At 38.5% G+C, this 18,168-nt stretch overlaps 1 protein-coding gene across 3 annotated transcripts in view; it reads right to left on the bottom strand.

The window, feature by feature from the left end:
• The window catches only part of LOC137094135 (centrosomal protein of 95 kDa-like), a 210,422-nt gene that overhangs the window by 81,835 nt on the left and 110,419 nt on the right, over window positions 1–18,168 (bottom strand). For all 3 annotated transcript variants that reach the window (XR_010908600.1, XM_067459432.1, XM_067459433.1), the window contains exon 14: window positions 9,055–9,196. Coding sequence is in view for 2 of the 3 variants with exons in the window: in XM_067459432.1 (XP_067315533.1) it covers window positions 9,055–9,196 (142 nt within the window). In the remaining variant the exon portion in view is untranslated. The remainder of the gene's footprint in view (window positions 1–9,054; window positions 9,197–18,168) is intronic.

The following is an 18,168-nucleotide window of genomic DNA, read 5'->3' as shown; positions in this document are numbered from 1 at the left end:
TTACTCACTTTCATGTCGCTCGACACTCGTTAGACCTCAGTTTATCTTCATAACACAAATTAAGATATTTGTGTTGAAATCTGATGGCTCCATTGACACCAATGAAATTTTCTCTCTCAAGACCCATAAAAGGCACTAAAGATGTCGATGAAAGTCCATCTCAATACAGTGGTTCTACAATAATACAATAATTTTATGAAGCGATGAGTTTTTGTGTGCAAAAAAAAACTAAATAATGACATATAGTGATGGGCTGATTTCAAAACAAAGCTTTGAAAGCTTTGAATCAGTGTATCGAATTAGTGGCTCGGATTGCTAAAGTCACGTGATTTCAGCAGTTTGGTGGTTTGACATGATGTGAATGGCGCCCTGAATGATCCAAAACATGAATCGATAGACTAATTCATAACGGTTCAAAGCTTTGTTTTGAAATCGGCCCATCACTATACAAGTCGTTATTTAGTTGTTGTTTTTTTTTGCAGAAAAACTATTAAAATTAGCCTCATAAAATTATTACAGACAGACCCTCCAGGATTTCACAATATTTTTTTGTGATTTTTGCAATCAAAATGACTGATTTCATGGTGGTAATTTTCAGAAATTTGCGAAAAATTTGCGATGTTTAAAAAAAAAGAAAAAAAAAGAATAATTAGGATGAATGAATGAATGAATGAATGAATGAATGAATGAATGAATGAGGCATTTATATAGCGCTTTCAAATGTACAACTGTACACCCAAAGCGCTTCACATTCATGTCAGGGGTCTCTCCTCAACCACCACCAGTGTGCAGCATCCACTTGGATGATGCGACGGCTGCCACAGTACAACGGCGCCAGTGCGCTGACCACACACCAGCGAAAGGTGGAGAGGAGAGAGGGTGATAGAGCCAATTCAGTGGATGGGGATTATTAGGAGGCCATGATTGGTATAGGGCCAATCAAGGGAATCTGGCCAGGACACCTGGGTTACACCCCTACTCTTTTACGAGAAGTGCCATGGGATTTTTAATGACCACAGAGAGTCAGGACCTCGGTTTAACGTCTCATCCGAAAGACGGTGCTCTTTGACAGTATAGTGTCCCCATCACTATACTGGGGCGTTAGGACCCACACAGACCACAGGGTGAGCACCCCCTACTGGCCTCACTAACACCTCTACCAGCAGCAACCTGATTTTCCCAGTTGGTCTCCCATCCAGGTACTGACCAGGCTCAGCCCTGCTTAGCTTCAGTGGGAAACCAGTCTTGGGCTACAGGGTGACATGGCTGCTGGATACACATTAATACCACATTTACCATTATATCATATGTATTATGATAGATGCACAATAGTCATACATGACAATAGAACAAACAAAATGCACAAATCTTGTTTATTTTGGTATCTTATAAAAAAAGCCTAGCCCAGTGGTGTACTATGTAGCTTTAATAACATGATCGCTTAGGGCGGGAAATATCTAGGAAAAGTAAATCTCAGCGACAAGCAATTGCCTAATATAAAAAGTTCTCAAATAATGAATTAATCAAGTAAACAGTCGGTAATAAAATTAAAATTAATAAGCAAATGATAGGAGGACAAATAAATACAACATACAGATAGAAACGTCGTTTTTTTTAAACATTTAAATCAGGCTGCTTTTTGATTTTTCCAGTCGTTATTTGATGGTTAGCCTGTAGGCTATATTAAGTTGCTTTCACTTTAAAGATTACTGCCTGCATTAATGTGTATTTGATTTTGATTGTTCAAGAGCATTAAGCCTTAATAGAACCGATCTGTACGGTTTTATATAGGTTGTGTATTTTTTTGTGATTAATTTGCGGTGAAATTACAAATTATGCAGGATCATAAAAAATGTGACATTTTGCTGATTTTGCGTCATATTCGTGAAAAACTGGAGGGACTTTATAGAGCCACTCTAGTGAGATGGGCTTTGTAAAAACATCTTTAGTGCCTTTTATGGGTCTTGAGAGAGGAAATGACAATGATGTCAATGAAGGCCTTTCTGAGCTATCGAATTTCAACACTAATATCTTCATTTGTGTTCCGAAGATGAACAAAGGTCATGCGGGTGTCGAACGTCATGAAGGTGAGTAATTAATAACATAATTTAAATTTTTGGGTGAACTAAACCATTAAAGGATGTTTTAACGATGTCTTTATGCTCTGAACATCATTTACCCCAAGGAGGTCAAATATACAATCGAAGTACTCCAAAAAGTGCTCATGAAAATTGGTGGTGAGCCATGTTCGGCCAGAGTTCACGGAGCGAGAAACAAACTGTTCCGTGTTTAGTGGAAGAGGATATTACTCTCCCCTACTCAAACTCAGTCAACTTTGAGGAAAAAAGTGCAAGTTCTCCCACTTAATAAGGTTAGAGGCCTGTAATTTTCATCACAGGTACACTTCACCTATGAGAGACAGAATGAGAAGAAGAAAGAAATAATAAAGTCAGAAAGTCACTTTGTCTGATTTTTAAAGAATTTATTTGCAAATTATGGTGGAAAATAAGTATTTGGTCAATAACAAAACTTCATCTCAACACTTTGTTATACCCTTTGTTGGCAATGACAGAGGTCAAACGTTTTCTGTAAGTCTCCACAAGGTTTTTACACACAGTTGCTGGTAGTTCTCCATTCCTCCATCTAGAACAGTGACGGATTTTCAACTCCCTCCAAAGATTTTCTATGGGGTTGAGATCTGGAGACTCCAGGACCTTGAAATGCGTCTTACGAAGCCACTCCTTCAATGCCCAAGCGGTGTGTTTGAGATAATTGTCATGCTGAAAGCCACATTTCATCTTCAATGCCCTTGCTGATGGAAGGAGATTTTTACTCAAAATCTCACGATACGTGGCCCCATCAATTCGTTTCTTTACATGGCTCAGTCGTCCTGGTCCCTTTGCAGAAAAACAGCCCCAAAGCATTATGTTTCCACCCCTATGCTTCACAGTAGGTATGGTGCAACTCAGCATTCTTCCTCCTCCAAACACGACAAGTTGAGTTTTTGCCAAAAGTTATATTTTGGTTTCATCTGACATTCTCCCAATCCTCTTCTGAATCATCCAAATGCCCTCTAGCGAAGTTCAGACGGGCCCAGACACGTAATAGCTTAAGCAGGGGGACACTTCTGGCACTGCAGAATTTGAGTCCCTGTCGTCATAGTGTGTTACTGATGGTAGCCTTTGTTACTTTGGTCTCAGCTCTTTGCAGGTCATTCACTAGGTTCCCCGTTCTTGTGATCATTTTGACCCCATGGTGTGATTTTACGTGGAGCCCCAGATCGAGGGAGATTATCAGTGGTCTTGCATAGGGATGCACCGAATCCAGGATTCGGGTTCGGCCGAATATTGGGCTTTTTGACTGGGTTCGGTTTCTGCTGAACCTTAGAATTTTTTTCCACCGAACCGGACCCGCTTGCACTACGCAATACTGGTCAAACATGATGCAGCGGTTGATTATGGCAACGTGTTTACTAGGTGGACCGTTCGAATGCAGTAGGCTGTGAGAAAGCGAAAATGGAACTTGTGAACAGAAAATGTATTGTTTGGCAGTACTTTCAGTCACAAGAAGGCTATTCAAGTCGAGCTATATGTTCAATTTGCAATGCCGATTTGTCTCGTGGTGGCAAGAACCCTAAAAAATAGCCGCTGGATGTCCGGTTCGCGAACAAATCGTTGTTTTTAACCAGATCTTTTTAGTGGTCCGGTCGAACCAGGCAGTTCACCAAATCGGACTAAATCGTTCTAAACGGATTGCGTCTCAAATCAGCGCTGATCCCACAAGTTACTATAGTTACTCACTTTCTGACATGAGTGACAGTCCCTCAAACTAGACATAAACTAATATCTTGAAGTTTATGTTGTAACTCCAACAGTTCACTGAACTCTCGGAGTGGGACGGCTGCTGTTTCTCTCGGAAAACTGATGCTGATAATATATGAGCACGGGTGAACCAAGGATTTGTGTAAGTTTATGTTATGTCAATGTAAGTTTATTTAATCTGTGTAAAACATCAGTGTTTGCACGACAGTGGCTGTATTGAGTGCTTTTGCAAAACATGAATTACATGATGACAATAATACAACCCCAAATCAGAAAAAGTTGGGACAGTATGGAATGTGCAAATAAAATAAAAAAGAAGTGATTTCTAAAATTACTTTGACTTATATTTCATTGCAGACAATATGAACACAAAATATTTCATGTTTTGTCTGGTCAACTTCATGTCATTTGTAAATATGCATCCTTTCCTGTCATTCAGACCTGCAACACATTTCAAAAAAGTTGGGACAGTAAAGCATTTACCACTTTGTAATGTTGCCATTCCTTTTCACAACACTTAAAAGACGTTTAGGGACTGAAGACACTGAAGGGGGGGATTCTGAAATCCACTGCCGCTTCAATATACCTGTATATATTTATATCCTAATTAACTTCATAATCAAAACCTTAATTAATATTTATCTTCCTATATTACCTATATTATTATAATGGTTCTATCCAGTTATGATTTTGTTTTAGTTTCTTGTTTTCTAAAGCGTGTATTTGGTCTCTGAGGAGTGACTGAGGGTCTGGCCTAGGGATGTGTGATGCGTCACTAAACACTGGCAACAAGGTCGTGTGTTTGGATTTGAGGTATCACACACCCCTAAGGCCGGGGACACACTGCAAGCGTGTCGTGAGCGTCTCGGCTGCGTGGCGTGCCCGTTTTTATTTCGGCTCCCATGTTAACCGGTTAGCGCTTGCATACTGCCTGCGTCAGCCGCGCCACGCTGAAAGCGCGTGCATGCTTCAAATAGAAGAGACGCCTATTTTTCACGCGACACGCAAGCGTGTTGGAAGCGTTTCTAGGCAAAATAGCATAGGAAAAGATGTTTATATGCCATTTTGACATAAATACATATTAATAAATGACATTTTCATGTTTGAAAGTCTTTAGGTTAACATACATGCAGATATAGGCCTACTTGTAATAAAAAACAACATAATTATCGATTTTGAAATATTAAACCTGTCAATACAGAACGAAATATTCTGTAGCCTATTTTGCCTTCAATACCATATGCATTATCAATATAGGTTACTGCCGACATTGTCTTTGGTGTATCAATAGGTAATATATTTATATTTAACATGAAGTAGGGCTTCCCAGCAGCAGCAGCGTCGCGTCAGACACGCTTCTGGTGTGCAAAGACAGAGAAAACGCCAGGCAGCCGCCCCGCGGCTGACACGCAGCAGAAACGCCACGCTTGCAGTGTGTCTCCGGCCTAACATGTCAGGAGTGCAGTAACAGCGTTTGCTCACTTAGCCCGGCTTCCAGAGATGAAATATGGATTTGTCTTTCATTTAATTTATTATGTTTTATTCCTTTTATATTTCCTTTTACTGAAACACTAAAGACTCAAGATGAATATTGCCTGTACTATTGTGTGTCCCTCTCACTGAAAGAAAGCACATGCTATCAGTATGTTTTGGTAAGAACTGGTTAGAACTGACGCTTAATCAGCTCCAACCTTGGAGAGACTGTGTATCTGTGTAAGTGCGCAATATTCTATGTTACAGATCAGTGTTGAGAATAGTGTACAATGGGCACGGTTCGCGAAGAAATCGTTGTTTTTAACCAGATCTTTTTAGTGGGCCGGTCGAACCAGGCAGTTCACCAAATCGGACTAAATCGTTCTAAACGGATTGCGTCTCAAATCAGCGCTGATCCCACAAGTTACTATAGTGACTCACTTTCTGACATGAGTGACAGTCCCTCAAACTAGACATAAACTAATATCTTGAAGTATATGTTGTGCAAAGACAGAGAAAACGCCAGGCAGCCGCCCCGCGGCTGACACGCAGCAGAAACGCCACGCTTGCAGTGTGTCTCCGGCCTAACATGTCAGGAGTGCAGTAACAGCGTTTGCTCACTTAGCCCGGCTTCCAGAGATGAAATATGGATTTGTCTTTCATTTAATTTATTATGTTTTATTCCTTTTATATATCCTTTTACTGAAACACTAAAGACTCAAGATGAATATTGCCTGTACTATTGTGTGTCCCTCTCACTGAAAGAAAGCACATGCTATCAGTATGTTTTGGTAAGAACTGGTTAGAACTGGAGCTTAATCAGCTCCAACCTTGGAGAGACTGTGTATCTGTGTATGTGCGCAATATCCTATGTTACAGATCAGTGTTGAGAATAGTGTACAATGGGCACCCTAAGAGATGGGTGGACTTGTTCTGGGCAAGCTGGCGCCTGCTCCAGATCTGGAAAGTCACTACGGGCCTAATTCTGGGGTGAAAGCGTCAACAAGTGACAAGTCAGTGGAAACGTGCATCAGATTAACTGACTCGAGTGGAAATTTGCCATGACTGTGCATTGTCTCTGAACCAATCAGAACCATCCACATTGCAGTAATGACGTGGATAAGACCTTGAAAACGGTATAACTGTTGGGACAATTGTATGTACGATAGGGCGAGGCAACGAGACGGTGAGAGCGGGAGCGTGGCCTACAAACTCCTTGTGAGACTTGAAGCTGGCTTCTGCGTTTGAAACTGCAAACTATTCTTAAGTAATTTTTTCTTTTAATTAATTGCAATCCTGACTCTTTCTTCATTTCTTCACTACTGGTCCTGGGTCATAAGCTGTTAACCCCTAACAACACCAAGTGATGAAGTGTTTCAGGTGTAATTTTGTCCCATTCTTCCTGCAAACAAGTCTTAAGGTGGGCAACAGTACGGGGTCTTCGTTGTAGCATATTGCGCTTCAAAATGCGCCACACAGTCTGAGTCCTGAGCCCATGTGATGATATCGCTTATAGATGAATGACGATTCTTGATGCAGTGCTGCCTGAGGGATTGGAGATCACGGTTGTTCAGCTTAGGCTTGCGGCCTTGTCCTTTACGCACTGAAATTCCTCCAGATTCCTTGAATCTTGTAATTATGTTATGCACTATTGAATGTGAAATATCCAAATCTCTTCCTATCTTTCTTTGAGGAACATTGTTTTTAAACATTTCAATAATTTTCTCACGTATTTGTTGGCAAACTGGCGATCCTCAGGCCCATCTTTGCTCCTAAAGGATTAGATCTTTCTTGGATGCTGCTTTTGTACCAAATCATAATTTCAATCACCTGTTGACATCACCTGTTTCAAATCACATCATTATTTAACCCTTTTACCTCACTACTAGCCCTAAATTGCTCCTGTCCCAACTTTTTTTGAAATGTGTTGCAGGTCTGAATGACAGGAAAGGATGCATATTTACAAATGACATGAAGTTGACCAGACAAAACATGAAATATTTTGTGTTCATATTGTCTGCAATGAAATACAAGTCAAAGTAAATTTAAAAATCACTACTTTCTTTTTTTATTTGCGTTTTCCAAACTGTCCCAACTTTTTCTGATTTGGGGTTGTAATTATTACTATACTAAGTTTTGATTACAAATACTTTATATGAATGTGTTTGAATGTATTTTCATCCGCCGGGATGATAGAAATGACGTCATTACGTAAGGACGTAGAAGAAGCAGTGATCCGTTTTTTTAAACCGGTTCAATTGAAACAAACTGTCCGAAAGAACCGTTTCGCGGAAAAGAACTGAACTTCCCATCCGAGAAAATAACAGCTGTGCATGAAGGAATCTACAGACAGCAGTGAAGGACAGAGAAGCCTCTTGAAGAAGTTGTTACAGGTCTGTGAGAGCCAGAAATCTTGCTTTTTTGTTGGTGACCAAATACTTATTTTCCACCATAATTTGCAATTAAATTCTTTAAAAATCAGAATGTAATTTTTTTTGTTTTTTTTTTCCGTTTCTCATTCTGTCTCCCATAGTTGAAGTGTACCTATGATGGAAATTACAGGCCTCTCTCATCTTTTTAAAGGGTTACTTCACCGCTTTTTCATATTAAACTGTTATTCCCTTAACTAAAATGAGTTGATACATAATGATACACTTAATTGCTCTGACTTGCGGTGACATTCTGATAGCATTTAGCTTAGCCCACTAAGCCCAGTTAATTCACTATGGTACCAAACAGAGATCAAGTTAGAAGCCACCAAACACCTCCACGTTTTCCCTATTTAAATACAGTTACACGAATAGTTGATTTATCAAGTATGATGACAAAATAAAACGTGGCGCTTCTCTAATCGGATTAAAAAGGAGAACTAGAATGTATGGTGGAATAGCACTTCTGAAAGTACTTCGGCACAGTAAAAAGTCCCGGCCGAAACATCTTCCCTCACATCTCCCCCTCACTCTCTCATTTCTGTCAATAGGGAGATGTGAGGGAAGATGTTTTTATTTTTTTAATAAAAATTTACTTTGTAAAATCATCAGGGGAAAAATGATCGCTGCAGACCCTCCACAACTTTAGTACGTTTATGGGTGTGTTGATATCCAGCCGAAGAGCAATCAACTCCAAGAGAGCACGCTCATAAATTGGGAATTTGTGAAAACTCACCACATCCGGATGAGTTCGTAAAGCATACGTAATTGTTTTCTTTTACGTCGGTTTAAACATCCAAGATAAGCGCAAATTAGTACCATTTCTATTAGCCGTTTCACCTATAATCTCTGTTTTGTGTAAACAATGAGAGACGTACACACGCGAGAGATCCACTTCCGGCACTTTCCGCGCTTGCGCAGACTAAAGCCAGAACGCGCGAATGTCACAACAGGAAACACGCACGCGCGCCCTCGGATCAGTCGGACGTAGTGGTGTACAAGAGGTAAAAACAATATAAATACTGTTCATTTTCTTACACAAACCGCTCATCTCGTGTTTTAGGCCATCAATGTGTACTTACGATGGGGGATTGTTTAATTTGGACTTCTCTGTGTATGCTCTTTGAGGTGGTGACCATAGACCTGCATTATGTGAGGCACAGACAAGAACGGTTTGACCTAAAATGATCAAAATTGAAACTACTGGGGAAACAAATACTCCTACATCTCGGATGCCCATGAGGTAAGCTAAAACATATCAAAAAGTGAACTATATCCCTTTAACTATAAAGTATATGCAAGTTTGTGTGTGTGTGTGAATGCGCTCTTACTAGTTGCTGTTTTACAAGAATGTGTCTCTCTTCTGGCTGTCTGTTGGAGTCTGGTTCGGGAAGCTCGAGAGCAAGTTGACTTGATGCAGGACCTGGGAACAGAAGGAGCTTCTCTACACACTGCCTGGTAGTATTTAAGCTCCTACACACACACACACACACACACACACACACACACACACACACACACACACACACACACACACACACACACACACACACACACACACACACACACACACACACACACAATTAGATATTACATATTAAGGTCATCTTAAGGTTTTGTGTAAGTCGATCTAATAAAAATTAACTATATTCTATAGCACCTTCAAAAGTTACATCTCATAGCACTTTACAAGAATAAGATAAAGGAGAAATACATTCATAAGAAAAATGCCATCATGAAAGAGAAATTAAAAAAGCATGCTATCAAAACAATTCAAGAAGAAAACAGTATAGAATAAAAAACAATAGCAAATTAATCCAATAAAAGTTAGCCTAAAAAAAAGTTTTAATAGAATATTTAAATACACTAAGAGATTCCGCATGCCTAATCTCAGAGGGGAGAGATTTCCATAGTTTTGGAACAAATGGAGCTCTAACACCCATAAATGAGTTGGCACAGTCTAAAGACAAGCGGAGATAGGAGTGATGTGATCCTGGTCAGGATTCTAGCAGCTGAATTAACCAATTTATCTATGGTAGCTTTTGAAACCCCAACATTGCAATTATCAATGCGGTAAATACCAAAAGTTTCTAAGATAATGAATGGACAAAATGAATAAAATGATAAAATGTTAAATAAGCATCAAATATCACTCCCCAAAATGTTTCGTTTAAAACTCCACAATAGAGGCATCCACTAAGGTTAAAGACCTAGCTATACCTAGCTGGTAGGACAAGTATCATAACCTCAGGCTTGTCACTGCCAAGACAAAGAAAACTGAGATACTGAGACATTTTCTCTCTGAGAAATACCTTAAGAAGAAAGGCCACACCAACATTAAGTATATACAAACCCAGGAGTTGACTACATAAAAATAAAAGTTGAAACCAGGGTTCTTACACCTTTTCCAAAGTCAAACTAAAGCATTTTCATGGTGCATTTTCCAGCACCTTACAACTGTGGTAAATTACATGTTTACATACATATTATAAAGCAGTTAGTTACAATTCTTGATTCTGATTGGTGAATAGCTGTTTCCACCCAATGGTTGCATCACTGCACAACACCTTTAGCGGCCACACTTAACAACGTAAACATGTTTGTTCTCAACTGATATTGTTCATTTCAGGGTATCTGCAGGATTCACCAAGTCAAATTTAAGAAAGAAAAAAATCCCACCAGGATATCTCTCACTTTCTTTATATATATATATATATATATATATATATATATATATATATATATATATATATATATATATATATATATATATATATATATATATATATATATATATATATATATATATATATATATATATATATATATAAGAAAGTGAATACAATATTTCACTAATTTCATTTTGATCTCACAAAAATCACAAATGATGTGTATGTGTATGTGTATGTGTGTATATATATATATATATATATATATATATATATATATATATATAATATATGATGTGTATGATATATATCACATACACATACATATATGATATGATGTGTATGATATATATATACACATACACATACATATATATACATATCATTTGTGATTTTTGTGAGATCAAAATGAAATTAGCGAAATATTGTATTACATACATATATATATATGCATGTAATACAACATATATATATGTTTTAGTGTCTGTGGTACAATGCGAAGGAGACTAATAACAGAAACGCTGATTGTCTGCCATATAAGACTCACGTTGGTCTTAATTGTATTTGTAATACAGCGAACTATAGTTGGACTAGCGAAAGAAAGAATCTGGGTTTGTCCAATGATAACAGTCACGGTGTCCTTCAGACTGGAATTTATTTTTTTATTTTTATTTTTATTTTTAAAGAACGATGGAGAAAAGCAGACAATGAGGAGTCCCGCGATTGGTTAGTTTACAACGAGACAAATCTGACAATATTCTGTTCAGGATATGTCGTCAACTAGCTTCTGTTTAGGAATGCCCACGCAATCGCGGAAAAAAGAAGGCCATTTCAAGATTTTCCCCCTTCTTTTTCAATGTTGAATAGTAGATTTTAGATTAAATACTGAAAAAGGTCAGAAGAATATAGGGCCCATGTAACTAATGTCAATTAGCTACACTAGTTTATATGTATAAAGTAGCCTATAACGTTAGTGCTATGGTACGATATTTACTTCTAACTTTAGTTTTCATTGTTTATTTTTTTTTTCATTTTCAGTTCATGGAGGAGAAGAAGAATGCTCAGGAAAGCATCTCTGAAACTTCAGAATCTGATTCTGATGAGCAGGAGTAAATTGGACTGGGAGTGGGGAGGATGGGTGGAGGAATGTTAGTTTTTTGTTTAAACTGACCTACTCATTTAATGTAATGTATATCAGTTCATGGTTTGTGTATTTATAAGAGAGAAAGAGAAAATGTCAGTATTTCATTGAGACTTGAGATTAAATACTGCTTAAATATTGTAGAGCTTGTAGTATTAATTTTCACATGCAGTCACACATTGTCGGTTAAAAACAAGGAAGTTGCTGGAAAAAACTGGGAGATTTTGAAATCCACCAGCCACAGTGGCCGGTGGACAAAAAAGTTAATTTTCATCCCATTCCATGGACCAGCCACTTCAACACAGGTCTCAAACGTGAAATATCTTCCACTCCCACTTGTGACAGCAGTGACACCACTTGTCACAGCACAATGGGAGTGGCCAGGGTTCACCCTTAAAGGGGGGGTGAAATGCTGTTTCATGCATACTGATCTTTTTACACTGTTAAAGACTTGGATTCCCATACTAAACATGGACAAAGTTTCAAAAGTTAAGGTGGACGTTTGATGGGAGTATTTCTTTGTCAAAAATACTACTTCCGGTTAGTCATAAGTTTCGGCAAGTTTTTTTGCGATCATGCGTCCCCTTTGACGTTAATGGGGGCGGAATATCCTTGTATGGGCCTTACGGACAATTCTACCGGAAGAGCGTGAGAGAGAGAGAGAGGGAGAGAGCGAAAGTAACAGGCTACCCCCATCAAAGCGCTGGCTCGTAGGCTCCTGCACAGGTGATGTGCACAATTACAATGTCACCAAAAAAGTGCGTTTTTGGTTGCCAGAACAAGACAGTTCTGCACAGATTCCTCAAAAACCCCGCGTTAAGGCAACAGTGGATATAATTTGCTTTTCCGGATCAGCAACTGAGTTGCGCGAATGTTTATATCTGTTCGCTGCATTTCGGTGCCGACTGTTTCATAAACAAGGCCCAGCTCGACACAGGATTTTCCGATCGCCTAATGCTGAAGGATGGAGCAGTCCCAACGATAAAGGTCCCAACGTTAGAACCGCAGGCGGTGAGTAAGACTGCTGCAAATGTCTGTGTTTTTGCCTATGCTCATCAAGTAGCCCAAACATGATCACGTATAGTTAATTGATCAATGGAGCATGCGATGTGTAGTGCGTGTACATTTGTTTAGCTGGCCACTATTTGTGTAACTTTATGTTTGTGTATTGTAAAAGCACTCCAAACAACAATACACAAAGAGGGGGGAAATATGTTGAACTAAATAAGCGCGCTTCTTCATTCAAATGCGCTACTATTCCGTGTCTTTCTATGTAAACACTAACTTAGCCTGCCGTGCAAAACCAGTCCGCTTAATAACGTTACAATTGTCTACACAAACCACGCGTAAACACACAAACACACGTCCACAACTGCACTTCCCACATGTACACCTTCAAAGACAAAAATACGACGATATAATTCAAGTATAAATATGTAAATAACACAAGCCGCTAAGCATATTATATAGTTAGTGTATAACTTGTACCACATAGAGACGTCCTGCTCTAGTCGTTTTTGCTGCTGCTCCTGTTCAACTGCAGCCTCTGGGTCTGATTCCGGATCATAGATGTATGGCTGTATCTGATTAAAAGCCATATTTTTATTTTGAATAAAGTTTTTTTCCCGCTGTTAGGGATGACGACGCACTCGACTCAACACAATAGCAGCAGCGTGCACACGTCATTATTTAGCTCCGCTCACACGACACGCCCCCACCCGCTCGGCTTTTTTCGGAAAGACTCGGAACAGCGCATCTTTCTTATATAATTATTAAAAAAATAAATACTTTTCGGAGATATGCAGGATGCAATGCTACTCTATAGGTACTCAAGATTGACATGACACTGACTGAAACTGAGTGTTTCACCCCCCCTTTAAGGAGTTGTATAATCTCTGCCAGCCAACAAGGGGCTATCAGAAGGAGAAATTGTTTTCTCTTATAGGGTGAAAAAAATTAGACTCAGCGGTGGGAATGCATTTATGCAAGTTTAGCCACAGGTGTGCTAGAAATATATGGAGGGATTTTTCAGTCAGATTATAAACTAAAAGTCTAAAACTAAAAGTCTTAAACCAAAACTAAAAATCTAAATTTGAAACTTAAAGTCCAAGTCGAAAATGAATTTGGTATTTAGGATTGGGCATTTGGTATTTAGGATAGGGCATTTTCTATTTAGGATTGGGCATTTTCTATTTAGGGTTGGGCATTTGGTCATTTAGCCATTTAGGATTGAGGATTGGGGATTTAGGATTGGGAATTTGGTATTTAGGATTGGGCATTTAATCATTTAGCCATTTAGGATTGAGGATTGGGGATTTAGGATTGGGCATTTGAGGATTGAGGATTGGGGAGTGTATGCAAATTAGGAGGCGTGGCCCAAATACTGGAGGCTGGGTTTGAAATGGCTGGTGCGCAGATGCATCTTATGGACAGCAGAGGGAGCTCCCAGTGCTAAGGAGCACACTTTAATGAAACCAAACGGAGCGAGTGAGCGGCTTGAGCGAGGACTGTGCGATAACTTCAACTTAATGACAGCTTTGTAACATTTGTGGCCTCAAACACAAAGTCACCAGTGAAAGGAGTGCTATCGGTCTGACGACGAGAAAGCAGCAGACAGTGCAGCAGGTAAGATGCTAACATTAGCTACTACACTCCTTTCCCATTGCCACTAGATGGTCTTGTTTATGTTTTTTTCTTTTTTGCTATATAGCCTATATACATTTTATAAAGATTGTGAGAGAAAAGAAATTAGGCTTGTTCGACTTGAACGCTGCACACTGCAAGACCTATCGGTTTATGACATCAAAGTACTGCGATGCAAAAGCATAAGGAGCGTCTACTCTCTTTGATGTCATATGTTGTGTGTGTATGTATGTATACGTTAAGACGATGTCAGTCAGAGCATAATATAGCAATATATTGCGGTCCTTTTTACACTGCACAAAAACCCTGCTGTTACATCGTCACTGGCCTTCATGATTGCTTTCCTAACCTTGTTATATATATGTATATATATATATATATATATATATATATATATATATATATATATATACACACACATACATATACATACATACACACACAACATATGACATCAAAGAGAGTAGACGCTCCTTATGCTTTTGCATCGCAGTACTTTGATGTCATAAACCGATAGGTCTTGCAGTGTGCAGCGTTCAAGTCGAACAAGCCTAATTTCTTTTCTCTCACAATCTTAATAAAATGTATATAGGCTATATAGCAAAAAAGAAAAAAAACATAAACAAGACCATCTAGTGGCAATGGGAAAGGAGTGTATCTACTAATGTCAGAGGGGTTAACCGCAGTTTAAAAAACAAGGCAGCATGTCCCAATATAATAATTCCCTACTAAAGCATATTAGCAATATCAGCTTATATAACTAGTAGCTAATGTTAGCATCTTACCTGCTGCACTGTCTGCTGCTTTCTCGTCGTCAGACCGATAGCACTCCTTTCACTGGTGACTTTGTGTTTGAGGCCACAAATGTTAAAAAGCTGTCATTAAGTTGAAGTTATCGCACAGTCCTCGCTCAAGCCGCTCACTCGCTCCGTTTGGTTTCATTAAAGTGTGCTCCTTAGCAGGGGCATAGGAACGACTTTGACATTGGGGGTGACATTTTCGCCACTATGAATCAACGTCCATCCCACCACCATAATAGTAACAGTATAGTGACGTGGTACAAAATGTATAGAATCACAAACAGCAAATAAATAAACAAAATCATCCGTTTATCATCTGTTTAAAATTACACAAATATTGAAGTTGGGAAACATAAAAGTGTACAAACCCCTCCTGTAATTACAGGCAGAAAGGAAAGTAGCACTTTAAAAGGCAAATATTTGATTCGTAACCCCCCAAAAATACAAAAGTCACATACGGCTTTGGAAACAAGCACTTGGAACTAGAACTATTAAATTGTATCTATCATTATTATCTAGATCAATAACATGTTCTGTGTGTATCAGTGGAGTTTTGCTGACATCTAATGGGGAAACTTTGGCACTGCACCAAAACAAACTGACATAATTTTTGAGATATCAACCTCAAATTTGGAACACAACTTTTATGGCTTTTTAGTTTTAGAGTTTACTGTTTAAAATGCTGTTTCATAGAAAATATGTTTTATACAAAATATTATTTGTAAATAATTTTCATAAACTTAAAAATCTATAACTTTTTTTTCTTTTTTTCACTTTTAAAACTTTTAGTTTGGCTTCTTCTTTAAAATAAGATCACACTTAAGTTTGTGCTCCCAATATTACATGTTTTATGACAGTTTTTTTTACATAAATCTTTTTTTAATTGATGCACAAGGGTAAAATGTACTATGTATGTTAACATTTAGTCAGTTGGAAGTCAGAGTCCCTGCTACTGAAGTCAAAGAGCTTGAATAGGTGCTTGAAAACAATTATTAAGTGGACTCCAGGCTTATGAGAAACTAAGCATATTGTAATATTTCTGTTTATTGATTTGAGGAATTGACATTGAACAGGCAGCAACTCAACCGCCATACTTGCATTTAATCCATTAAAATAATGAATACATTTTAAAACCTCACCTCACACCCTGCTGTGCCACCTGCCTCTCCTTTTGTCTCTTCCATGGCTGCATCATGGTTCTCCTAATAAATTAACAATTGTAGCCTATATGATATTGCAGACAAATATGGGACTTAAATATGATAATTTATCTTGGGCTCTTCTGTATGTGGAAAATTTCACATTCATCATTAATTCCTTTTAAGACCTCACCTCACACCCTCCACCTGTCACTTCATCTGTAACTCCTTTATCACCTGCCTCTTCCCTGATTGTACCAGCCTTCTCCTGATGACACATTATATACTTTTTTAAATGTAAATATAGGCTTGGCAAATGATAGGTTATGATGTTGTCCTGTCCTTGTGTAAAATATGTTGTATATAACAAACGTTACTTACACTAACCTTACTCTTCGTAAAAAAAAAAAAAATGAACGGCAGCAACATAAACAAACGTTACTGCGCGTTTGTGGCTCAAACTTAACTTCTGGTTAAGAGAGGCTGCGTTATCTTTCTTATGCGTTATGCCGTTATCATCTTTTATTTTAATTGTGCAACATTATCTTAATGTATATGTTTTTGTTGTTATTATAAATAATCTCCCATTTCTGTCTTCAATATAGAGTGGGGAAACGTCTTCCTTAAAAGGTAGTTCACCCAAAACTGAAAATCCTGTCATTATCTCAACCTCGATCATGTCGATCCAAACCTGTAAATATCTTAAAATTGTGTCCGAAGATGACCGAGGGTCTTACGGGTTTGGAACGACATGAGGGTGAGTAATAATGACCGAATTCAAATTTTTTTGTGAACTAACCCTTTGACTTTGTAATGCCGTTTTCTGTACAGTAGCCAAATGCGTGAGTACTCACCTTTCAATTATACAATGCATCGGAATAACACGTATCTTTGTTTTATAATATAAGATTAAAGTTGGGAAACTTAAACTTGTAGATTAAGTACCCTAATTGAGATTGATTGTATATGAATGCTAATGCATCACAAAAATCCCGTGCTCTATGCACTGCCATTAATTTTTGCGGTAAACACAAATCCGATCAGTTACTCCAGATGGCTTCCACTTGACGTGAACAAAAGTAAAGTGATCTGCTTGATCGCATCACGGTGATCGCATAATGCCAAGTGTAAACGCAGCCACAATAAGTTACCTCTACGGTAGATTATTTCTGATTACAAGCAAATACATAACAAGTCACATTAGACATACAGCTATTACAGTAGACGTCAAAGTCATATGCAGTCAGATATGATATTTATGAAGCATTCAAGGCTTTTTGGACAGTCGCACACTTTTTTTTGCGCTGGTGTCATGTGCTCTCTGCTTGATTGTTAATATATCATGTTATCCAAGAATAGCATGTCAAAAATGTGTTTTTCTACTGAGTAGTGCTCCATACTATCTACAGCCAGACCGATAAACAAATACTGGAAGTTTCTGAAACACTTCGGGTAGGGGTGTGCACGAATATTCGAATAGTCGAATATTCGATATGTAATTAACATTCGAAAACTAAAAATACTATTCGAATTTTATTTTGTTAATTGGCTGGCAGTAAATGCAGTTGTAGCAGATATCAAGTGGTACCCTCAGGACAGAAGGACAGCCAAACATGGATGAGATGAAGGATGTACATTTATTTACTTTGAAAGAAAAACTAGGTTGGAGCAAAATTAGAAAACACACACACTGGAAGGCCTACTGTCTCACTCCGCACTTCCCCGTCTGCATTCACAGTCAGACTGAGCGCGAACCATAGACTGTAAAAAAATATGGACGTAGTGTCCGTGACGTCACCCATAGGATTCCGATAAGCCGTTCTGAAGCTTAAAGTATGGCCGAGCTGGGCGTTGCCATCTTGTGAGCGAGTCACCGCGTGTCACTCCCGGATAATAGAAAATGGGCAAAAAGGCGGGATGTGCGCGGAGCTGAGGTGACGCAATAACTATAGACGGCGGATAAATGGCTATCCACTTGTAACCACGCCCTTAATTATGTAGAGCCTTAAGGCTTTATATAACGTAAACGAATGAGTTATAAAAAAATTCACCC

The sequence above is a fragment of the Pseudorasbora parva genome, chromosome 12 (assembly GCF_024679245.1).
Source record: "Pseudorasbora parva isolate DD20220531a chromosome 12, ASM2467924v1, whole genome shotgun sequence".
NCBI classification, from domain to species: domain Eukaryota; kingdom Metazoa; phylum Chordata; class Actinopteri; order Cypriniformes; family Gobionidae; genus Pseudorasbora; species Pseudorasbora parva.
Note: the sequence above shows the minus strand (reverse complement) of the source record. Positions and strands in the feature narration are given on the sequence as shown.